General features: G+C 39.6%; 1 protein-coding gene across 3 annotated transcripts in view; it reads left to right on the forward strand.

The window, feature by feature from the left end:
* Positions 1-26,349, forward strand: part of LOC132815496 (KH domain-containing, RNA-binding, signal transduction-associated protein 3-like) — a 160,471-nt gene that overhangs the window by 112,071 nt on the left and 22,051 nt on the right. For all 3 annotated transcript variants that reach the window (XR_009644667.1, XR_009644668.1, XM_060824464.1), the window contains exon 9: positions 20,267-20,325. Coding sequence is in view for 1 of the 3 variants with exons in the window: in XM_060824464.1 (XP_060680447.1) it covers positions 20,267-20,325 (59 nt within the window). In the remaining 2 variants the exon portion in view is untranslated. The remainder of the gene's footprint in view (positions 1-20,266; positions 20,326-26,349) is intronic.

Genomic DNA, 26,349 nt, shown 5'->3' on the forward strand with positions numbered 1-26,349 from the left:
GACATCCTTCCTATAATGCGGTGACCAGAACTGTGCGCAATACTCCAAGTGCGGCCACACTAGAGTTTTGTACAGCTGCAGCACGACCTTGTGGATCCGAAACTCAGACCCTCTACCAATAAAAGCTAACGCACCAAATGCCGCCTTAACAACCCAATCAACCTGGGTGGCAATTTTCAGGGATCTATATACATGAGCACTCCGATCTCTCTGCTCATCTACACTACCAAGAATCTTACCATTAGCCCAGTTTTCTGGATTCCTGTTGCTCCTTCCAAAGTGAATCACCTCACACTTTTCCACATTAAATTCCATTTGCTACCTCACAGCCTAGCTGTGCAGCTTATCCTTATCTATCGGTGACCTGCAACATCCCTCGGCTCTATTCGCAACTCCACTGATCTTCGTGTCATCCGCATATTTACTAACCCATCCTTCTACGCCCTCATCTAGGTCATTTATAAAAATGATATCATTTGCAAAACATGTTTTTTTTGAGTTAGCAAATTGGTAATTCATCAATTTTTTTTCAGCTTGCATCTTCTATATTATACTATTATCTAAACAGCTTTGTCAGCAACTGTAATTAACTCAGAATATTTCAGTAGTTTTCTCAATTTCTTATTTAGTATATAAAAAGACCCTTGTTTACATGCCCTTCAAACCTCCATAAACACTACACCCATAGGTTTCCCATTATCTAATGTTCTGGTTATATCTTTAAAAAGGAGTTAATACATTTGCAAAGCGTAATTTTTCCTAACTATTTGTCAAATGTGCTTGCATTTTCGTAATGTCAAGAGGGTTGGAATATAAAAGCACTGTTGTGCTACTGAAACTGTATAAACTCTGGTTAGGCCCCATTTGGAGTACTGTGTCCAGTTTTGGTCCCAACACCTCAGGAAGGACATACTGGCACTGGAATGTGTCCAGCGGAGATTCTCACGGATGATCCCTGGAATGGTAGGTCTAGCATACGAGGAACGGCTGAGGATCCTGGGATTGTATTCATTGGAGTTTAGAAGATTTAAGGGGAGATCTAAATAGAAACTTACAAGATAATATATGACTTGGAAAGGGTGGACGCTAGGAAATTTTTTCCATTAGGCGAAAAGACTATGACCCGTGGACACAGCCTGAGAATTCGAGAGGATAAATTCAGAACAGAAATGCGGAGACATTTCTTCAGCCAGAGTGTGGTGGGCCTGTGGAATTCATTGCCGCAGAGTGCAGTGGAGGCTGGGATGCTAAATGTCTTCAAGGCAGAGATTAATTCTTGATGTCACAAGGAATTAAGGGCTACGGGGAGAATGCGGGGAAGTGGAGTTGAAATGCCCATCAGCCATGATTGAATGGCAGAGTGGACTCGATGGGCCGAATGGGCTTGCTTCCACTCCTATGTCTTATGGTGATGAGGTCGAGCCAATATAATTTGATTTTTGAGTTTACGAAGTCCCTATTCTAGTATTTTTTCCATTACTGAACTCCGGTTCATGGTGTGCTTACGTTTCACCCTCTTGCCTCAAATAAATGTTGCATTTATTCCTTGCCTCATAAAGGGCTGCGGTGAATCTAGTGAATTCTATAAGCTAAGAACCAGTGCAGCCACTGGCTCTGCAACCATCTTTTTAAAAATCCTAAATGTAGGCTATCAAATAGAGGGATTTGTCAATTTTTAGATCCAGTTAATTTCTCCAGAATTTTACCTTCACTTTGGTGTTCCTTACCCTCATCGTAACTAGGCTGCTGACTATTTGCAGTATTTTTTGTGTGCTTTATTAAATTTCAGAAAGCTAAATAGTGCATAGAACTAGGGTTGATGTTTGTGCACTTTGATAAACAGTTATTTGCAGAATTACACGTTAAGGCATGTACCCCCTAATGTTCACAGTTTGAGTCTGTTGATTCATTGACATACAAATGAATCCTCAGTCAGCGTCCAGTGCTTGCATACAGTTATGGTCGTATAGACATGGAGATGTACAGCACGGAAACAGACCCTTTGGTCCAACCTGTCCATGCTGACCAGATATCCCAACCCAATCTAATCCCACCTGCCATCACCTGGTCCATATCCCTCCAAACCCTTCCTATTCATCCAGATGCCTTTTAAATGTTGCAATTGTACTAGCTGCCTCCACTTCCTCTGACAGCTCATCCCATACACATATCCCTCTCTGCACGAAAAAGTTGTCCATTTAGGTCTCCTTTTTTTAATATATATTTTTCCCCTCATCCTAAACCTATGCCTTCTAGTTCTGAACTCCCCCACCCCAGGGAAAAGATTTTGTCTATGTATCCTATCCATGGCCCTCATGATTTTATAAACCTCTAAGGTCACCTCTTAGCTTCTGATGCTCCAGGGAAAACAGCCCTAGCCTATTCAATCTCTTCCTGGAGCTCAAATCCTCCAACCTTGGCAACATCCTTGTAATTCCTTTCTGAACCCTTTCAGGTTTCACAACCTCTTTCTGATAGGAAGGAGACCAGAATTGCATGCAGTATTCCAACAGTGGCCTCACCAATGTCCTATACAGCTGCAAAATGACCCACCAACTCCTGTACTCAATACTCTGACCAATAAAGGAAAGCATACCAAATGCCGCCTTCACTATCCTATCTACCTACGACTCCACTTTCAAGGAGCTATGAACCTGCACTCTAAGTTAAATAAAACTAGTACACAATTAATAAATGGCACATATGTTTAATTTTGGCTGTAAATGTTTTAAATGCCATCTCTAGGTGGTTTAAAGAGTTCGCATAAACAAAGGGACCCATGACATAATTTTGAAATGGTGGAAGCAACAGAGCTAATCTCTTAAACTGGCATTGCCAAACGATTCAGTGAGAAGTGACCCAGGACTGAGAGTCTCTGACAGATGAAGTGGAGCTATCCCCAGAAGGATGTGTGGATCAGGAAAGTTCAGACTTGAAATGAAGTCAATCGTCTTGTCAAACCTGCATCAATTCAACAATCAAGACCTCACTGGTTGGCCCTCTCCAGCTGTTGTGTTGCCCTTTTCTGGAGCTGGGAGGCTGAGCCAGCTGTTGTGACTCACCATCTCCTCATCCAGACTCCAGGATGTGTTGTCAGATGGCACTATTCCCATCTCCGGAAATGAAAACCTGGTTTAATTCACCACCTTGCTCCCTACAGATTTTTCCATCCATGACCTGCAATATTCCATTGACACTCGGTGCAAACTTGAGGAACTGCAGTTTAGAATTCAAACTTCAATAACTTTTTTTTAAATTAAATTTCAGTAAATTTATATCATAACCACTGCCTTCAATTTATTTTCGTGTTTTGTTTTGTTTTGTTTTGTTGTTTTGCCGGGTTGGTCCTGTTTCCTCCCCTTTATCTCTTATTGCATTTTTACAGCCATTCAAACCTTATATGAACGTACACTTTGTTTCTTTACTTTATCGTTTACCATTCTTTTTTAGCTGTTAGATTGTGAAATCCTTTATTTAATCTGCCTTGGCCTTTAATAAAGAGAGCTTCTGTTTTGTTCCCCTTGCCCCTTTGCCCTACTAGTGGCTTCTAAGTTCTGATATTGCTATCTGCTGAAAGACCCAAAATGTTAACTGTTGCTCTGTCCAAATGCTGTCTGATCTGAAGTTTCTTCAGCATTCACAATATGTTTCTTTGAACAGTTACTATGAAATTCATGTTCACTTTCCATAATTAATTTGTGCCTTTCTCAATTGAAATTGATACTGTTCCTTGGAATTGATTCCATATCAAAAATTAAGTAAAATGATGTATAATTACTTTGCTCACCTTTTTAAACATAGCTGAACTCCGATCCTAACTGATCTATTCTTGATGCAATCAAAATTGTTCACCCTGCGTCAGCTGAAGTTATTGAATAGATACTTGACATCAACATTAACTATGTGTCCCCACAGCTGTATCATCAAAAAATTGTAAACAACAGAATAATATTGGCAATCCACCAATCCTCTGGTACCATACCTTTAAATACTAGAGCCCCCATTTCATTTCTTTCAGTAATCTTTTGATCTATTTTATAGGGGAAGGTGATTGATCTGTTCTCCAAGAAGCTAAATTCACTTCTCTTTTTTATATATTCTTTGTGGCTTGTTGTAGTACTAAACTGTCAGACACTGAAAAAAGATGTATTTTTATGTACCTTCTTTTGCCCTTTTTTTACCTTGTTGTTGAGGGGGTTCTAGATTTGCCTAACTCATCAGTGTTGCCTGTATAAACATATTTTCTTCAGCCCATTAAATCTCCTTGTATGAGTCTCATTGCTCTAACACTGATTTGCCTCCAAGTAGCTATTTCCAACCTACTTTTGCTAACCTCACTTCTTAGCTTAGTAATATTAGCCTTCCCCTAATTTAGAATGCCCTTATTTTGTTTGTGTCCTTTTCCACAATTGTGCTAAATACATATGGATTATTAGTCATTACTATTATAGTACTCTTCCTGTTTTCATTCCTACTGAAATAGTACTACTTAGGTTATTGCAGTGAAGGCCTAATATTGTGTGAGAATTAGAATTATTTTCGTAAATTTAGTCTGATCTGGTACTTTAACTGATGGACATTAATGGCATCAACTCACTAGATCAAAATCTATATTGAAACTATCCTATTGAGTAAGAAGTGTGCTATGTTAGTTAACTTCAGAGTTTATAAAAATACACTAGAGGTATCTCTTATGTGGTGATTTGTCTCGAAATCTGAACTAGGTGAAAATGATCCATTTCTCTTGGAGGCAAAATTCTGACATTTATTTCGAAGATACGATTACAAAATTAATGAATGCACCATGACTCTGATTAGTTCTATGTTTTCATATATCTATATGTCAAGGAAAGCAGAGTGTCGTTTGTATGCTTAGCACACAAATTTCTTTGCTCTGCTCAGCATAGAGAGGTGAATCATCTGTCACGGAGGAATTGGAAAGTACTAGTATCAAAACAAAGGGCACTTGGGAGATGTCATACATAATTTGGATTTACCAGCACCATCTGCTAAATAGTACGGCTGATAGTGGTATTTAAAATTACTCATTCATGTTAATAGCAGATACTGCAAAAATCCATGTGACAAGACTTGTTTTATATTTTGAATAGTTTGATTGGCCATCAAAAAATATCTAGTATTTTCTTTGCACTGGATACTAGGCCAGCAATATTAATACATAATTCAAATAAATTATTTATTAGTATGTTAAAACTGAGAGTTTTATCTTCTGGAAATGTCTGCTCCACGAAGTTTGCATCAGCATTTTGCAGAAGATTTAACTGTGACTACTCAATATGCAAAGTTATTGATATAGGTTCAAATCTCAAATATTAACCATACAGCATACGTTTTAGACATTGAACACTGTTGCATAATTAGAGGAAGAACATTACAGCTGACCCATTTTTCCTTTCCTGGACAAGATTAATTGCAATATTAATTAAGTTCTGCTAACTTAGAAATTAAAATACATTGTAATTCTTGGTAATAAATGAAGATTTCATGTAATTTGTGTAGTTGAGCAGGCATTTTCCTGGACTCATCAATTGCAAGACAGAAGCACATCAGCAAGATTAAAGCATTTTCAGTTTGGTCTCCCTTTTGTCTCTTTTGAGAAACTAAATGCATGACAAGTACTGTGTAATGTACAATTGGTAATCCTGTTGGTTCCATTGTCTTTATTCAATAATTTGTGTTGGCTTTGTTACTGTTGTTATCCATCCACTAGAGACCATTGAATATTGGTCATCTGTTTTCATTTGAAAGAAAGATTGGGGAAAATCAGCTTCTAATTCTTTTTTGTCAGATATTGCAGAGCCATGAACATAGTCAAAATCTTCTCTGCAATTAAGACCTGCTTTGTTTACGTCAGAGTTACCACATTACAAAAAAATTGGACTGGTCTAGGGGGTAGCAATCTGAAATTAAAATATAAAATGTGTGAAACAGTTACATATCAGGTTGGTGATCCTTCCCCTTCCAATTCTTCTAAACTCCAATGAGTATAGTCCCAAGCGACCCAGTCTCTCTCCATCGGTCACGGGCAGCACGGTAGCACAGTGGTTAGTACTGCTGCTTCACAGCACCAGACACCAGGTGACTGTCTGTCTGTGTGGAGCATGAACTGTATTTTTAGTATGTACGTTAGTACAGGTAGACAACCCTTTATCCGAAATCACAAAACTCCAGTCTGAAGTTTTTTTTTGTGAAGTTATTTTTCTCATTAATGAGGTTGTTTGGCATGCAAACAGTTAACCCAAGTCGACACCCAATTGATCTGTTATGGAGGTGCGTGGCCCAGCACTGGCAGGCCTCGATTCTGTCTCAAGGTCTATTTTACTCAGTGAGTCTGCTCCTCCAGTAAGATTTTAAAAAAAAAATTTCACCATCAAACTGTCACTTATCTGAAATTCTAAAACTTCTGTTTCCAAAAACCAGCTGGTCCCAACCATTTCATATAAAGGATTGTACATCTGTACCTTTTATAGGTATTAAAAAGTTAAAACAGAAAAGATGGCTAAGATGAGCATTCTGATGTGAGCTGAGCTGTATATTCATAATTTTAAATGAGGGAATTAAGTCTAATGTGTCGGTAAATGTGACATTATCCATTTTGGAAGCAAAAACAAAGGCAGATTATTGCCTGAATGGTGATAGTTTGGGAAAGAGGGTGGCACAATGTGGCGAGGAAGAAGCCAAATGGTGTGTTGGCCATCAGCAAGAAGATTAAGTACAGGGGAAGAATGTCTTGCTGCAATTACACTAAACCTTGTAAGTTTTTTATAATTATACTAGACTCTGTGCTGATTTCATGATATTGTTAAGGAAGAATGTTCTGGTTATGGAGGGAGTCCAGCAAAGGTATACAGACTGATTCCTAGGATGGTAGATTAGGTTACTTAGTGCGGAAACAGGCCCTTCGGCCCAACAAGTCCACACCGACCCGCCACAGCGCAACCTACCCAGACCCATTCCCCTACACCCAACACCACGGGCAATTTAGCATGGCCAATTCACCCAATCTGCGCGCACTTTTGGATTGTGGGAGGAAACCGGAGCACCCGGAGGAAACCCACATGGACATGGGGAGAATGTGCAAGCTCCACACAGACAGTCGCCTGGTCTCTGGTGCTGTGAAACAGCAGTGCTAACCACTGAGCCACCGTGCTGCCCATGACCGATGGAGAGACACTGGGTCGCTTGGGACTATACTACTGGAGTTTAGAAGAATTGGAAGGGGAATCTCATAGAAACCTGTAAGTTATAACAGGATTCGACAGAATAAATGCAGAAAGTATGTTCCTGATGACTCGAGTCCAGAACTAGGGGTCACAGTTTAAGCGTGCATTTAAAACTGATGAGGCAAAATTTCTTCTCCCAGAAAATGGTTAGCCTGTGGAATTCTATGCCACAGAAATCAGTTGAAGCCAAATCATTGAATGCTTTCAAGAAGTTTTTAGATATGGTTCTTAAGTCAAAAGGGATAAAAGTGTATGTGAAGAAAGCAGGAACAGGGTGCGGAGTGCAGGGTATGAATGATAAGCTATGGTAGTATTGAATGGCAGTGTAGGCTCTAAAGGCTACTCCTTTAATTTTCCGTTTTTATGTACGGACTGAAGTTTGAAAGTTAAATGGCTGGCCTATATCCTGAGTTGAAGAGGAAAGCTGAAGGGAAGTGATATGGATCAGATATTTAATCACTTCAACATTGGGCCCAGAGAGCAGCTTTTGAGGAGGCAGCCAAATAATTTTGTTTCTTTACTCCAACAGTGGGCACTCCTTTTTGTTCATAATTTTTTCATTTAAATTTTCCAATTCTTTCCACTCCTTTTCTTTCTTCTCCTCTTACCTTTCAACGCTATTAACACATCGCACTTGACATCTTCCTTTAGTTTTGCAAATAAGATAATGTTGTGTGGACCTTTTGTAGTCCAGATGTGAAGTGAGGTGCTGCTGCTTCTGCATCTTGTAGAAACTATATGACATTTAGGATGGCACGGTGGCACAGTGGTTAGCACTGCTGCCTCACAGCGCCAGGGACCTGGGTTCAATTCCCGCCTCAGGCGACTGACTGTGTGGAGTTTGCACGTTCTCCCCGTGTCTGCGTGGGTTTCCTCCGGGTGCTCCGGTTTCCTCCCACAATCCAAAGATGTGCAGGTCAGGTGAACTGGCCATGCTAAATTGCCCGTAGTGTTAGGTAAGGGGTATATGTAGGGGTGTGGGTGGGTTGCGCTTCGGCGGGTCGGTGTGGACTTGTTGGGCCGAAGGGCCTGTTTCCACACTAAGTAATCTAAGTAAAATTAGAAGGTGGTTGTGACATTTGCAATGTAGGAATGAGTCTTTGTAGCTCATCTGACTTGTGCTTCATAGGCAGTATTAAGACCCATGTGAAATACTGGATGATGTGGCTAGAATTTTTAGCCCATACAGTAAATCAATGCATGGGGTCAACATGCAGAATTTTATATAACAAATGTCTTGACACCTATACTGTGGTGTTTAATCCTTCATCGGGTTGCAAATTGTGCGCATGTAGAGCCTGCTCCTTTAGGTATAATAAACTTGTTATACCCACTCCGGGTGTGGTGCCAGTAGTCATTTTTATTCCGATTTGTGCACATTTTGAATGAGATTGAAATATAAGATAGGTGGCAACTCTTGAACTGAAGCTCAACTGCTCAATTCAGGTGACTCCTGAATCTTCACGATGACTTCCCCTACTCCTTCAGTGATTGTCAAGTTTGCATCTGAGCATGCTGCCTCCAAACCCTGCAACTGACTTGCTAAGTACCCCTGTACAGCACTCATCCTGATCAATCCCTCCTCAGCTTGCAGTAGACACGCTACTGTGAATTGACAGTAGCCCAAACTCCCTGACTGGGCAGCCCTGACTAATGACTAGACCGCTACATAATTTCTACAAGCTTCCTGACTGACCCATCACTAATCCCTGGAATAGTTGCTTTGAACATGTAGGACTTCCTGCTATCTACTCCCCAGAATCATGCAAACCACCTGACTCTGACTGGCTCAAGTACCCAAATTATTGCATCTAACGTCAAACATATTGTGGGCAATACTCTTGATGTGTGGGACCTCCTTACTGTTTTTAGTTCTTCTTGAATTGACTGATAATTACTCCACTTCAGTTTTGTCATTTTGTTGCAGCACATTCAGTATCTCAATGTATTTACAGCATAGGCTTCTGTATGTGCTACTCATCACTGTTTACAACCATGACAAGCTGCCTGGATTTGTGTGCACACTAAAAGGCAAGACAGAGGTGCTGTTAATATCCCAGCAGGTACGAAGTGAGTGAGCAGTAAGAAAATACATGAAGATGCCTGAAGTTGGCCTTTCTCTTTTGATGAAACTGATGGCTTTTCCTGCACATGTAATAGCATTTCAGCCCAAGGCGTTGGTATGCTCCACTGTGCAGTATTGGGTGGACAACTGCTTTTAAGTGGATTAGAGATGTGCTATGAAAATGTGGATGAAATTGATGTGGACTTCTGATGCCAATGTACACCAGAGGGAAAGGGGCAGCAAGAGGAGTTGGCAGATGGTCACTGCCATGGAGAATAATCTGAAATGTGGCTGCTGACCAAATTGGCGGCCTAGAGGAGCAAACAGTTTGCTGAAGCTAGCTACCAGCTCTCACTTTCATTTTGGGAATTGTTGCTGTCTTTTTGTTTTCTCCACTGCTTGGGAGAAGCGTACTGCATATAAATGAGTTGAGGTTGGGTACAAATGAGATATATATGCCTGAAAATGTGTTTTGCTGGTCATTAGTGAGATTTGTCATTTTTGTCTGTTCAAACCTTGAGTGGAAAATTGCACTCTTTCTAATGTCAATTCATTTATTTTATCAAAATTGCCATATTTTTCAAACTGACTCACCATTGCCATCAGCTGATTGGACCTAACAATATGTGAAAACATAGAAAATAATGTTTAGCACAGGAGTGCAAAAGTACAAATCATGCAGTTTTTGATATTAAAAACAAAAGCAGAGTTAACATATCGGGTCCAAAAACCTTCTTTAATTCTGTTTTGAAAAATGATCACTGGACTCTGTTACCTCCTGCTTTTTCTCCAGAGATGCTGCTCGACCTTTTGAATTCTTCAGAATTTGTTTCGCAGATAAGGGAATCAAAAGCTAAAAGAGTAGATTGTAATGTTGAATTCAAAACACAAACTGACCAGCCACGATCTTGAACAGTAGAGCAGGCTTGAGGGATTAAATAGTTGCCTTCTCATTCGTATGTTTGAGGTTTGGACAGCACAGTAGTTCAGTGGTTAGCACTGTTGTTGCTTAGTGCTAGGGTTCGTTTCCAGCCTTGGGCAACTGTGTGGTGTTTGTACGTTCTCCCTGTGTTAGCTTGGGTTTCCTCCCACACTCCAAAGATGTGCAGATTAGGTGGATTGACCATACTGAAATTGTCCATGGTGTTTAGGGATGTTAGGCTATGTGGATTAGCCATGGCAATGTGGGGTTACAGGTTGGCAGGTGGGCTGAGTCTGGATGCGATGCTTTTTGGAGATACGGTGCAGATTCTAAGGGCCAAATAGTCTCTGTCGGCACTGTAGAGATTCTAGGATTCTATCTAATTGAGTATTTAAGATGCTAAAGGAAGTTGATACATTCCACACCATGTGTTTCCTATGTAGGGTAATGTAGAAGAGAGGCCATGGTTTAGGTTAAGGGATAACATTTAAAATAGATGAGAAATTGCTTCTCTCAAAGGGTTGTGAATTTGCTACCTCCGAGTGTGATGGAAGCTGAGACATTGAATAAATTTAAAGATCGATTTTAAGTTTGTATTGGGTTGAAATGTTATGGAGAGTGGGCAGGAAAGTTTGTTGAGGCTAAATAATTCATGATTGTATCCGAACAGGCTAGAGTGACTGAATTGCCTAATTGTTGTGTTTTTATGTTTGTGTACTTGAAATGAAGAAGTAGTCAGGAAACTGGAAATGATGCAAAGTGCCAGGAAAATCATAGACATGGGTAGGAAGAAGTTGGGCAAGAGGCAAAAAAGAGTTGATGAGGGGTAGAAAGGTTCATTGGAGCAGGACAGGTTGAAACTTGGATCGATGTCTGCTTGATGATCTGTTTCATCTAATCTGTTTAATATAGGATGCATTTGATTTGTTTGCCTTAAAAGTGATGCAGGTAGTTGAAAGATGAGGAAGAAGATGTTTGAAGGAGCTTAAACCAGACCTGGATAAAGATTTAGATGTATCTCGGGGATATCATATTTGGGCTTGGTATCCAAGAGTCTGGATGTATCGGATTTGGAGAGAACTGCATACTGCAAAATAAAAAGCATATTCTTAGCTTGTAAACTCAAATTCTGTTTGTTTTTTTTCAGTCAACCTCTATTGTTCTACAGATGGCTACAAATGGTGTCAAATGTCAAATGGTGTGCCCCAAAGTCAGCACTTCATAGTACTTGTATTGTGCACCTGGCTCAATAGTCACTGATAACTTGTAAGTGGAATTTACAAAATGAATTGGATACAAAGATGAAGCACTACACCCCATAATCTGTTGGTAACAGGATGACTTCATCTGCTCAGACATTTTGCTGGAAAACAGATTACGGATGTTAAATGTGAACATCCAATTCCACTGAACTTAAAGAATTAATTCCAAATCCATCCGTATCTGAGGAGTTATTAGAAAATGCTTAGAAATTATCAATCTTTTACAACCCCGATTCAAATTAAACTTATAAAAGAACTTGATTGAGAATAGTGCTTTGAAGTTGGTTGTTGCCCTAAATCCTCAAGTTTTGCTGATCACCAGAAAGGAATCAGTATACAGCTCATTTTTTTAAAACTGAGGACTTGAGCCCTGTTCTTTTATATAGTGATCCAAAATATTTTGATTTTATGCAGTAAATCAAAATGTGATTTGCTTACAAGTTTTAAGTGTTATTAGAAGTAAATCTCAATCTTAATTTTAGAATTCAAATTTTACATAAAATATCTGTACGATTACACTGCTGTATGCAAAAAGAGTTTCAGAAGCTTAAATTGTCGTCAATTTTTACCAGTGGCAGAATAAGAATTTAGAAACTTTTTTTTGTTTTAAAATCCAATTATAGGTCACTTGGCTGTCAGTGGCAAGATGTGATTTTATTTTTGATCTTTTTTTTGTTTCTTGTTAAGCACTACAGACATATAAATGAAATGGTAGAACCATAAACTGGCAAAACTGACCAGATTGAAGTGGGCTCAGCTGCAGCAGGCCTCCAGGCTTTATGATCTATCTCCAGTAAATTATTAGGTACGGAGCTTGAAGAAGTTTGACGGAGCTGTTGTCACTTCAAAGATCTCTCCTATAGAAGTCCCAAATGCTGCCTTTATGTAAAACTTGAATATACTTTTCTTTTGATAGAAGATTTTGTTTGTGTTTGATCCATGTTTGTAAACAGGGAACTTTGTGATTTCTTGATTGGAACACAATCAATGGGTGGTGTTATACGCAGATAATTTATAATATAAAATAATACTTGACACTACTGCCTTGCAGCATTTGCTGAGGGTTCACAGCTAAAAGACTTTAAAACACATTCGGATTGGTAGACTTTGAATGTTGCAAGTGTATATATTCAACTTTGTCCTGGCACAATAATTGATTATCCTGTGACACCGTATACTAACATTTTCTAATTTATGAAACTGCTTTCCTAAGCATAAAGGTTTTTTCCTAGTAACTCAATTTTGCAAAATGTCAGGAAATGAAGTTAGTTGGTATGAAGTTAGTTAATGAAGTTGGTTAGTTAGTTAGTTAGTTATGTTGAAAACCAGTGATTAAAATGAAATGTTGATTATGGGAGAATATAAATAATGATTTATTGGAATGGGAATCTGTTTTTTGAGTAACCTGATCGAGAGAAACCTGCACTAAAAGCAAATGTTGTTAGGTGAATGATTCAGATGACAAAACCATCCTACCTGTAAATTTATATAGTACATCGCTAACAACCCAACTTTGGCACTCACCATTGTTTCCAAAAATCACTGCAGGAGACGTTCTGAGAACCCCTTCAAGTACTCCACAACCTCCCCAACCACTAACAAAGGCCTGTCCTGTTGACATTGAAATTCCTGCACTTCTACCAAAATAAATCCTGTGCTGGCACTTCTCCAAAATGACTGGGACTAATATAGTGAAGCTGTCTAAAAAGAGGTGATTTGAATCCCTATAACAGAATGCTATCATCACTTGTCAGCTCACTAATTTGAGTATCTCCTGGCACTTCACAAAGAAAGATCCCTTGTTGGGTAGCTGAGACATGGGTCCTGCAAAGGCAATATAACAATTTGAGCAGTCAACAGATTGCAAAAGCCCTGCGAGACTCAACCAAATAAGTGGTAGATTGTCGAGTTCACAAAAGAGCTAGTTGATAAAATGCCAAGTAAGACATCATTGTCTACTATACCAGACATTGACTTGAATCCTTTCAAACGATACCACCATCATAGTGTTGAGGGATGTATAAGTTAGATGCATTTGCCATAGGAAATGCAGGGTAACAGGGATAGGGTAGTAGAGCAGGTCTAGGTGGGATGCTGTTTGGAGAGTCGGTGTGGATTTATTGGTCTAAATGACCTGTTTTCACACTGTAGGGATTCAGTGATTGAATAGAATCTCCCCAGGCAAGACCATAAGAAATAGGAACAGGAGTAGAATGTTTGGCCTGTCGAACATGTACTATCTTTAAATAGCGTCATGGGTAATCCATAGCATCCACTTTCCTTAATTTTTCCCATGACCCTTGATTTCTCCTACTGGTGAAGAATCTGTGAAGTAGTTTTTTTGCTGCAATGAAGAAAGGGTAGGTAACCAGAGGAAACAATATCTCCTCCACCTGGAATATCATCTTCACCTAGGCCAAAAGGACTCCCTTAGCTTATAGAACTTACACTAGATGACCCACTATATCAATGTGCATGATGGGAGACTGTTGACATGCTCAAATGAAGCGAGCCAACTGACAACCAAAAAACAATGATCGTCTAGTGTGAGATTTATCAACTCTTGAAATCTGTCCTTGGAGAAATTCTTTCTGGCCGACTTTCAATTGCAAGACGTTTTGTCTCCAGATGTGGACCAAATAAGCAAATAGTAACGAATGGGACTTGGTCAGGTTAGGGCGTCTGGTTGGCGCAGACAGTTTGAACTGTAGATTCTGTTTCTGTGCTGTATGACGACATGACGGGACATTAAAGGAAATCAAATGCTCGGCCTGCCATTGGTCCTTTTTATAGAGTCTGATTTTAAAGGACTAATTGTGAAGCTCTGAAACATAATCCCTGCGTAACTTTATTCTTAGAAGTTAAGTCAGTTAAATGTCCATTTGAGTGATAAAGTCAATTTTCTTCGATCTTCAGCAGTGGTCTGCTGCAAAGCTCAGCACTCTCACTGATACCACTTCTACAGACACTGAACTGTATGTCACAATTGAAGTTGTACAGATTTACTTAAACATATTTTTGTCCCTAGCAATGTAAGTAGCCACCTTCCATTGATGCAAATCCATCTTGGAGTCTACAGAAACATTTTTAGAAGTTGAATTTCAAGTCATCCCATAATGCAACAGTCACCGGATTCCTCCTTAAAAGAGAAACAAAGTGCTCAGTGACAATACTATGCTATGTGATCCCACGTACCCTTTTTTGGAATAAATCTTCAATACATTAATCTTCCAGAGCTATATGAAGAAGGCAGCTGTTATGTCCAAGGACAGTATGGTCCAGAAATTAGGCAGTACAATTGCTCAATTGGCACTACATTCATAAATGTCTACTCCTTCCTATACCGACACTCAGTAGTAGCAACAGTGTGTGCTATCAATAAGAAGTACTGACAAATTTCTGCAAAGTTCTTCACAACCCATGACAAACTCCATCTAGAAGGACAAATGACAAAGACGTGGGAGTATTACCACCTGTCTAAAATTTCTGTCCAAGCTACTTGGACTTGGAAGTATCACAGTTCCTTCACTGTCATTGGGTCAAAATCCTGGAATGCTCTCCCTAAAGGCATTGTGGATCTACATAAAGTGCACAGACTGCACTGGTTCAAGAAGGCAACTCGCCATCACCTTCTCAAGGGTAAATAGGGACAAGCAATCAGTGCTTCAGACATCAGATGTAGTTCTTGAATAATTTTAAACCTGAGTACTTTACAGCACTGTAATGGATCAGAAATATTCACATTCATCTGGTTGATGTCCAACTGTACACTGCAGAGTGATGTATCATTGGATCTGTTGAGCAGATCCCAACAACCCATTGGGCTGTAGCACAACACTTCCCTACACCTTCACTGCAAAACCACAACTTGCTAGGAAGTCCAGTAAATCGAGGGATTACTTGCATCCTCATCTATTCAGATATCAAAAACACCTGATCACTGCTTGAAGTTGCATTTTTTGGACCAAGAGACCTAACTTTTTGACAGTGCCCCATTGACCCTGTTGAAGCTTGGGTAGCTTCACAAGAATTTACTAGCAAACAAACATGTGAGTTAGAAACAGTAGACAAGTTGGATCCCTGCAGCCAACTCCCCCATTTATAAGATCAGAACTGACCTGATTATAACCTCAACTCCACATTCCTGTCTATCCTGTTTTAACTCTTCAGTCCCTTGCTAACCAAGAAACTGACCATCTCTGCCTTAAAGATATTCAAGGAAGCTGCCTCCACCATCTTTTGAGAAGAATTCCAAAGACATATGATACTTCAAGAGAGGAAATATTGCATTTTCTTTGTCTTCAATTGGCAAACTGCAAGTGGAAACATCCTCTCAACCCTCAAGCTGTTAGGCCCCTCTCAGGGGCTTCTATGTTTCAGTCAAATCATCTCTTACTCTTCTGACTCTCAAAATGCTCACTAATGACCCGATACATGAAAATTCTAATCTTTTAATCTTTTAAGAAGCTCATGAGAAAATGAGAAGTTTAAGACACTCCAACATGCAACTATGGTCACTTGGGACAAGTCATCGAGCATATAAACAGCTGTTCAATTCAGAAGTCTAAAGGAGGCATCAAGAAAAAGATTTTACTATTCCTGAAATAACGAATTGATTCAACCACTTACACTGGATGTAGATATAGAACAACAACTGTGAGAGTATGTTGTTTAGAGAAGCTGGACTAGATCAGTTAAGACTGAATTTACTGGAATTTAAAGAATGAGGGAGCACAATTTTATAGAAACCTAAACAATTCTAATAGAACCAGACAAGGTAAATGTAAGATAGATGTTACTGATAACCAGGGAGTCCAGACCAGGGCTCACCAGGGTTACAGGGTATGCCACTTAGGACTGAGATGAGGAGAAGTTTTTTTTATACAGAGGGTGGTGACCCTGTGGAATTCACGACCACAAAAAGCAGCTGAGACCAAAACACTTAATGTTTTCAAGAAAGGGTTAGAAATATTTCTTGAGACCAGGAACAAGATATTGCGTTGGATGATCAGTCATGCTCATATTGAGTGGTGGAGCAGGCTCTAAGTGCCAAATGGCTTACTCCTCCTCCTGTTTTCTGTTTGTTAGTATTTACAAATAAATACAATGGAATGGTATCCATAGTAACTAGTTTTTTGTTTAAAGTGCTTAAGTTCTACATCTTTCTTTCAGAATCAGCATCATTTTAAAAATATTTCAGTTTGATCTGTATCATAAATCTATTGTTCTGATTTTCTGTACACCATATATTTAAGCTGTACTGCAGGCCAGCTGGACTCAATTGATAACCTCACCAGATGCTTAAATGTATGACAGGCTGTCAACCAGTTACCTCATGTCACTGACAATGAAGAATTCTACATTACTGTTTGAGCTTGTCACTGGTTGTGACAGCTGCCAAGGGCAAGCAAAACCTGTTAACAACTCAAACAGCTGCAGAAAGAGTGACCAAATTTTAATAAAGTCTGTTTATAGCCTAACCAGGGAATTCAAATAATAGGCTGCTTGAAAGCCTTTGCCTCCAGTCGTCCTTAGGCTATCCTGAAACTTTCACAATATTGTACAGGTTCATAATATTGAACACCGTGAGTTCTTGACTTTCTTCCAGTTGGGATGCTTTAGAGTGTCATCAGTCTATATGGAATTGGGATTTCCAACAAAGCCTGAAAGCCAAAACTGCATTTACACTAGTATAAAATTTTGAGAGCCAAGGAATTACAGGATATTTGCCCCAATGTTTTCTCACTGTTTTAAGTTAATTAAATTTGTATGTTTTCACATTTGAATATGTGGAGTAGTTTAGGAATTTGTGATAACTGGCACAAAATAAATCAAATCAATAATGCTTTTTTTTGGAGTTGAGGAACAAAGGAAACACTCCTTTTCACCTAAGTAGCGAACTAGATGAGTTTCTGATCCCGTTGCTGAGAGCAACATGTAGCTTTCAGGTCAAATTCAATTTGACTGTTTACTGTTGGCAAATGAATCTCAGTCAGTGAAGAAGGGTGGGAGATTGTTGGTTTAGTAAGTGGATGTGTAAGGAAGACTAGGTGAAGGTAGTTGAGACAATTTGGCAGTGAATAGGGAAGAGAATTGGAAGTCTGCCCTGGAAGTATCAATAACATTGGGACTAAGAAGGTTGTTTTACTGATGGGAGGGTGTGGGATGAAAACAGCCATTAATAATCTGGGTTATTTGCATGTGAGTCCATGGGGATGCTAGGTTTTGCCTAGACTAGTCGCCTTACTGCCTAATAGAAATTCTTGTGTGCTCTTGATAAATACAAAGCTTAAGAACCATTTTCTTTTATGTCAAATATCCAGATGCTTTGTATTTGTAAGGGTGGAATCAATTACTTGTGGTTGGAGAGAGAAGAAAGCATTGTAAGAAAACAGCAAGGCTAGGGATTAGAGGTCTACTTTCAGATCTGGACAGTGCATGCTGCTTTCTGCTCTGTTCTACATACTTCCAGTTCACACTGAGCACTTATGTTCTTCCCTGCATGTTGCAGCTGAATTTCTAGACTTGTATATCTCAGGATACACTTAAAATTTGTCAAACTTCAAATATATTTAAAGATAACTGTTTGGAATCATCAACCAGAAACAAGCTAAATTGGATTGTGAAACTTTAAAATGGTATCGAATCATTGGCAGCTCGGAGTTTTGAGGGTTACAAGGATATTAGTATCTACATAGTTCATCTAGAGTTAAGAACTTAGAGAGCTTGCCAAGTGTCAGAAGAGTCAACGGTATGTATTTTAACTACCTGCCAGTGACTGGCACTTCTGTTTTCCTTCAAAGTTTTCCTTCACTGGCAAACACAACTGTCCCAATGGGTTCCCAGTTGAGATATACTGTTTGGCTAAATTTGAGTTCTGGTCAAACAGTTGTACGTTCATGCATGTCTAATTATTGGCAAGGTATTTTATGCCTTCCTGTTCAATTTGATAGGCCTCCTCTACCAGCCTTGCTTAATTGTTACCCATGCCTTACAATTCACTCCCCTTCACTCCTGGAAAAGCAAACTACTGTGGAAGCTAAACATTTGAAGTCAAAGCAGAAAATGCTAGAAATAATCAGCAAGATAAGCAGCACCTATTTAAAAAATAAAGAGATTTAAAATTTCATGTCTGGCCTTTCATCAGAACTTGTGATCAAAGCTCATTGCCTTAGAATGTTATCTCTGCTGCACTCTGCAGAGCTGCTGCCTGATGTGATGAGTATTTATAGCTCCAACACTTTTTTTTTGTTTTTGTTTTCATCTTCTACACTCTTACCATGTGTTTCATTGTTATGGACCAGACCAAAACCCCTCAAAATATATTCAGAAGATAACTTAAATCCGAAGTTTTCTTATTTTAATGACAAGTGCCAGCCCTTGCTTTCTGGATACAATTTGGTCAAACTACCAGTCTTGAAGCAAAACATACATTATTCAGTATGTTATAGTTATAATACAACAAAAGAAAGTGGAATAACTAACTCTATTGGCAAACTTAACAGAATAATAGATTATTCAACTACCATGAGTAACTGCTTCAATGTAGTACCATCCTGTAAACACACCCTTGCAAGGGCACATTTAATAAAATGGTTTATCTCTCATGCAATTCTACAGTGCAGGAGAAGAAAAACATGAAGAGAAAACTCAGAGTAACAGAGAGAGAGAGAGAGAGAGATTTACTGCAGCTTCCATACTCCACTTCAAGACCAGCAACTGCGACTGAAAAGTAAAAATCAAAATCCTGGTTCTGTGGAAGCTTGACCCTACCCACCCAGGCTACTTCTATTATTCCAACTTTAAAAGTAAAACCCAAGACCTCTCAAACTATTTACTCTCTGGCTCTGAGTAGACTGTTCGCCATTTTTGTGTCATCCTTTCTTCATTTAAAAAAAATGAAATTCACCTCTTAAAGCCATCGTATCATCACACCATCTATATGCACAATTAGGGATAGTCAAGGAAATACTATGTGACTGTCTTGATAGACTTTGATAATTTAACCCTTTTTCCAAGTCTTTCCACAATTAAATGGATGAGAAACCAGATGACTTTGTCGAGATCCAGTTTTTGCAATTAGCCTTATTACTTTGGTAACTTGTGGCACTTTCATGCTTTTGGCATCCCATCATTTGCCATCTTTCAAAAAAAATGGGATCAGCCTTTCTTCCTCTAGTTATGTTCACGCCAGAAAAAAGGAACTATTTCTTTGGTGTAATCTATTTATTTCAGATCTCAACAAATAGACTAAAAACAATATAATTCCAAGTAGAAGATGCATTGCAGTTTTGCAGGATGTCAAATAGTTTCAGGTTAAAATGAGTCCAGTTTGTAAAAGATTGAGAATAGACTGGCCGTTGGAAATTATTTTGCAGAAATATTTAAATATACAGTGTGGTGTTGCCTGCAGGTTTTGTTTTATGAATGAAGGAGTGTTGCCAATGTCTTTACAGGCATTTTAGAGAGAAGTCTGTCAAATGTAGTCGAAATAATCAGGTATTAATAATTACTGATTTTGAAATGTTTTGTTTTAAATCTTAATAGGGCATATTCAAACAGAATTATTTTTATATAGAGTAACACTTTGAATGGAGTGAATACTACTTCCCATTTATGTATCTATATCAAGGTGTATTTTATATTAAAATATAACCCAGCTTTCTTGAGTTTAATTTTACTATTCAGGAGAATATGAAGTACACAATGTAAATGATTACGAAAGACATTTATATTGTCTGCTTGTCTGATTCTAAACTCTCTCTTTTTACAGTGCTTCTGATTACTATGATTATGGCCATGGCACTAGCCAGGAGACATATGAATCATACGGTTAGTAGTTTATAATACAAGTTAATTATCTTGACACTCTAACATTGTTTTCATAACAGGTTATTGAATTTAATTTCTACAAGATGAAAGAAAAGTATTAGCCGTTTGTTAGAAAGTGCTTTTTTAAAACAAAAATCATCTCACAAATACATATATTTTTTAAAAAATGAATTCATTGAAGTGGCCCATCAGAGAGGGAAGCATTTATTGCCCATCCTTAATTGCCCTTGAGAAGGCTGTGGTGAGTTGCTAGCTTGAAATACTGCAATCTATTTGGTGGAGGTACACTCACTATGCAGGAAATCTATGTCTGTGTTTATGCCCCACATAATCTACTTGCAGGGCTCCTAATGGTTGCTTAAAGATGATTCTTCATTCAAAGAAAAGTTGTTTTCCTGTATGAAAAATTAGTGCATATAACCGGAGCACAAATGAATTGCAGGTCTATCACCATCTTAATTTTTCAAATTTGGAGTTCCCGGAAGAGCGAGTCAATCCAAAAAGCTGAGATTTTGTTCTCAAGCAACTGCAGGAGTATCTCATGACTATTTATTAAATTTGTATGGATACAAGTGGAGTACCAAAACAATGTGGATGCAATCGTGTTAAAAAAGAATTTATGACATTCTCAGGAATGGTAAGTACAACTCTTGTTTTAATCCTTTCAACCACTGCTATCATTCCTTCACCTGACTGTCAACAATTCGCTCCTCTCCATCATGTAACTCAATGTCCAGCTTCAGAAGCTTACTGTAGCAACTGTCTTTGACTGCCCAGGTGCACATGCATCTTTCTTTACTACCTACATTACATATGACCCTTCACATCTCCTATCGTTCTATTTAAGCAACCATCACCTCATCTCAACAGCCCACTGATAGAATCATAGAATTCCTGCAGTGCAGAAGCAGGCCATTCAGTCCAAGTCTACACAAAACCTCCAAACAGCATCCCACCCAGTCTCACCAGCCTTGTAACCTTCAATTTCCTACGTGAAATCTACCTAGCCTGAGCAACCTTGGACACTGGGTAATTTAGCATGGCCAATCCACCTAATCTGTACATCTTTGAACTGTAGGAGGAAACTTCAGCACCCTGAGGAAACCCATACAGACACTGGATGTGCAAACTCCACACGATCATTCAAGGCTGGAATTGAACTTGGGTCCCTGGCGCTGTGAGGCAGCAGTGCTAATCACTTGGGCCATTGTGCCACCACTGGAATATGCCAGTTATTTGCCTTTAATATAATTATCTCCACCGTTATTAAATCTTGCTTCTTCTCTATCTTGCAGTGTATGCTCTAGATTGATAAACTCAATCTGTCTATTTACATTTTCAACAAGTATTCACTCTATCTCACCTGCTGTTTTTGTAGGAAAAGGCAATACATAATGCTAGTGAAAGAGCCAAGTGATTTGAGTGAGGAATCCAGAATTATAACCTTCACATAATCATATCCAACACTGATCTGCAATGAACAATGGGTAAGGCGAGGATGATGACTTGCCTAAATATGGGGTTTGCATTTTACTTACAACCCTTCACGCAGCTGCATTGTCAAAAGTACAGATGTTTGTCTTTGATTTGCCATTCTAATCCTTGCTCTTTTCCCCTCTCCCCTCCTGAGATTCTTGAAGACTTGTTGGAGAAGGATAATTCCATTTGCAATACAGCACAGGATACTGCTTACTCTCTCAGGTTCCTGAATGATTCTCCACATAAGTTAGATAATGAAGCACAGAGGTCTGATATGGTGAAAATACATGTGTAATACAGATGCAAGGATAATTCAGAAGGTGTCTCATTTTGGTTTTCTCTCCATCTCTCTTCTTGCCTCCACCTCCCAAAACACATACGCCCCCTTACTCTGTCTCGCGCTCTCTCTGTCTCTTTCTTCATTTTCTCTTTCGTGGTCCCTTCTTCGTCCTCCCCTACCCCTTTCTGTTAAGTAGGATGGAGATGAGGACCTCAAGAGTCCAACCATGAAAAGAGAACCATTGGCTTTTAACAAAGTTTTTTAAAAGGATGTGTTTCAGCACTGTGCCTGGAGTCATTGTCAGCCCGTCTGATGTCATCTCATCTGGCATCAGAAATTAGCATTCTACCTGTAATGGGACTCTCCCAAAGGGAGTCTACATAATAAAAAAAACTATGTAACTTTGGTGGAATCTCAAATGGCTTTATATATACTTTAGGGATTTACCTTGGAGAATCAAACTGGTTGGAACAGCACGAGACTTTCAGAAATGATGAGCCTTGGCTCCACAATGCAATAGTGGTGGTGTACTGGATGTGAATATGCAATCTTGCGTCAGCCATGACTCAGTTTGAAGCATTCTTGTCTTTGAGTCATAAGATTTGGGTTAAAGTTGCACAAACATTAAAGCAGGTTCTCCAGTGCAATACCAAAAGAGCAGTGCCTATCAAAGCTACAGTTTTTCAAAAGGGTGTATTAAATTAAGGCTTCATGAATCTGCATGGATGGATGTAAAATATCACATGGCAATACTACGATTAGGACAGCAGCTTAAGAGAAAAATAAAGCATTTACAAGCAGCTTCAGCCAGAAGTGCTGAACAGACAATCCATCTTCTGACATCTCCTCCAACATTGCAGATGCCAGCCTTCAACCATTTAGATTCACTCCAGTAGATACTGCAAAGGTTACAGGTCCTAGCAATATTTCTGTTAATAGTACTCAAGAGACATGTTCCAGAGCTAGCCACTCCTCTAGCCAAGCTGATCCAGTACAATTAGAGCATCTATCCAGCATGTAGAAAATTGCCCATATATGTCATGTCCATAAAAAGCAGGCTAAATCCAACTACGCCAATTACTACCTCATCAGTTTCTCTTCTCAATCATCAACAGAATTATGAAAGGTGTAATCGATACTGCTATCAAGTGGCACTTCGTCAACAGCATCTTGCTTATGAATGCCCTGTTTAGGTTCCATCAGGGCCACTCAACTCCATACCTTAATTACAGTCTTGGTCCAGAAGTGGAAAAAAGGCCAGAATTCAAGAAAGAAAGTCAGGTGACTGCCCTTGATATCAAGGTAACATTTGACAGTGTCTCGCATCAAGAAGCCCAAATAAAACCAGAATCAGTAGAAATTTGGGGGGAAGCTCCCTACTGATCAGAGTCATTACTAGCATAAAAAGTGATGGTTGTGGTTGGTGGAGAGTTCTGCTCACAGGTCATGACTGCAGCATTTCATCCAGGGTAGTATCCGATCTTCTGCCCATCTTCAGAAACAAAATCAGAAATTGCTGGAAAATCTCAGTAGGTCTAGCAGCATCTGTGAAAGAAAACAGAGTTAACTTTTCGGGTTCAGTGACTCTTCTTCAAAACTCCAGCATTTTTAAAATTTTCAGCATCTGCAATTTTATTTTTGTCACCCATCTTCAGTCTCTTCATCATTGACTTTCCCTCTGTCATATGGTAGGGATGTTGCTGTTGATTGCACAATGTTTAGCGCTATTCATAACTCTTTCATAGAACATTACAGTGCAGTACAGGCCCTTCGGCCCTCATTGTTGCGCTGACCTATGGAACCTATCTATCCTGCACTATTCCATTTTCAACCATATGTTAACTAATGACCATTTAACTGCCCTTAAAGTTGGCAAATCTTCTACTGTTTCAGGCAGGGTGTACCATGCCCCTACTACTCTCTGAATAAAGAAACTACCTCTGATATCTGTCTATATCTATCACTCCTTACTTTAAAGCTATGAACCTTCGCACTAGTCATCACCATCTAAGGAAAAAGGCTCTCACTGTCCGCCCTATCTTATATTATCTTTATATGTCTCAATTAAGTCACCTATCAACCTCTTTCTCTCTAACAAAAACACCCTCAACTGCCTCAGTGTTTCCTCATAAGACCTTCCCTCCATACCAGGCAACACCTGAGTAAATCTCCTCTGAACCCTTTCCAAAGCTTCGACATCCTTCCTATAATGTGGTGGCCAGAAGTGTATGCAATACCCCAAGTGTGGCCGCACCAGAGTTTTGTACAGCAGCAACATGACCTCATGGCTCCGAAACTCAGTCCCTCTACCAAAAAAAGCAAACACACCGTACGCCTTCTTAACATCCCTATCAACCTGGGTGACAACTTTCAGAGATCTAGGTGCATGAGCACTGAGATCTCTCTGCTCATCTACACTAGCAAGAATCTTACCATTAGCACAGTAATCTGTATTCCTGTTGCTCCTTCCAGAGTGAATCACCTCACACTTTTCCACATTAAACTCCATTTGCCACCTCTCAGCCCAGCTCTGCAGCTTATCTATGTTCTTTCATAACCTGCAACATCCTTCAGCACTATCCACAACCTCACTAAACTTAATGTCATATGCAAATTTACTAACCTATCCTATGTCCTCATTCAGGTCATTTATAAAAATGACAAACAGCAGTGGCCCCAAAAATGATGCTTGCAGTATACCACGAGCAACTGAACTCAAGGATGAACGTTCCCCATCAACCAACTATCTTCTTTTAGCTAACCAATTCCTGATCTAAACCGTTAAATCGTCCTCAGTCCCATGCCTCTATATTTTGTGCAATAGCCTACCATGGGAATCTTATCAAACACCTTACATCAACTGCTTTACCCTCATCCACCTGTTTCCTCACCTTCTCAAAGAACTCAATAAGGTTTGTGAGGCAAAACCTACCCTTCACAAAACCGTGTTGACGATCTCTAATCATTCTTCTCTAGATGATTATAAATCCTATCTCTTATAATCTTTTCCAATACTTTACCCACAACTGAAGTACAGCTCACTTGTATATAATTATCAGTTGTCTCTACTCCCCTTCTTGAACAAGGGGACAGCATTTGCTATCCTCCAGTCTTCCAGCACTATACTTGTAGACAATGACGACATAATAATCAAAGCCAAAGGCTCTGCAATCTTCTCCCTGGCTTCCCAGAGAATCCTTGGAAAAATTCCGTCTTACTTTTCTTCAGTTTCTAGAATTGCTAACACCTCCTCCTTGTGAACCTCAATCCCGTCTAGTCTAGTAGCCTGTATCTCAGTATTGTCCTTGACCACATTGTCTTTTTCCAGTGCAAATACTGGCGAAAAATATTCATTTAGTGCTTTTCATATCTTCTTCGACTCCACGCACAACTTCCCACTACTATCTTTGATTGGCCCTAATCTGACTGTAGTCATTCTTTTATTCTTGATATAGAAATTTGGAGGAAAGCACCCTGCTGATTAGAGTCACTACTAGCACAAAAAATGATGGTTGTGGTTGGTGGAGAGCAGTGGTCACAGGTCATGACTGCAGAATTTTATCCAGGGTAGCATCCTAGACTTGTCCATCTTCAGGCACACAGAAATTGCTGGAAAAATCTCAGTAGGTCTGGCAGCATCTGTGGGGAGAAAGCAGAGTTAACCTTTAAGGTTCAGTGACTCTTCAAAACTCCAGCATTTTTTGTTATTTTCAATATGATTAGATTACTTACAGCGTGGAAACAGGCCCTTCGGCCCAACAAGTCCACACCGACCCACCGAAGCGCAACCCGTCCATATCCCTACATTTACCCCTTACCTTTGTGGGCGGCACGGTGGCACAGTGGTTAGTACTGCTGCCTCACAGCGCTTGAGACCCGGGTTCAATTCCCGACTCAGGCGACTGACTGTGTGGAGTTTGCACGTTCTCCCCGTGTCTGCGTGGGTTTCCTCCGGGTGCTCCGGTTTCCTCCCACAGTCCAAAGATGTGCGGGATAGGTGAATTGGCCATTCTAAATTGCCCGTAGTGTTAGGTAAGGGGTAGATGTAAGGGTTTGGGTGGGTTGCGCTTCGGCGGGTCGGTGTGGACTTGTTGGGCCGAAGGGCCTGTTTCCACACTGTAAGTAATCTAATCTAATCTAATCTAACACTATGGGCAATTTAGCTTAGCCAATTCACCTGACCCGCACATCTTTGGACTGTGGGAGGAAACTGGAGCTCCCGGATGAAACCCACGCAGACATGGGGAGAACGTGCAAACTCCTTG

The sequence above is a fragment of the Hemiscyllium ocellatum genome, chromosome 4 (assembly GCF_020745735.1).
Source record: "Hemiscyllium ocellatum isolate sHemOce1 chromosome 4, sHemOce1.pat.X.cur, whole genome shotgun sequence".
Lineage (NCBI taxonomy): Eukaryota > Metazoa > Chordata > Chondrichthyes > Orectolobiformes > Hemiscylliidae > Hemiscyllium > Hemiscyllium ocellatum.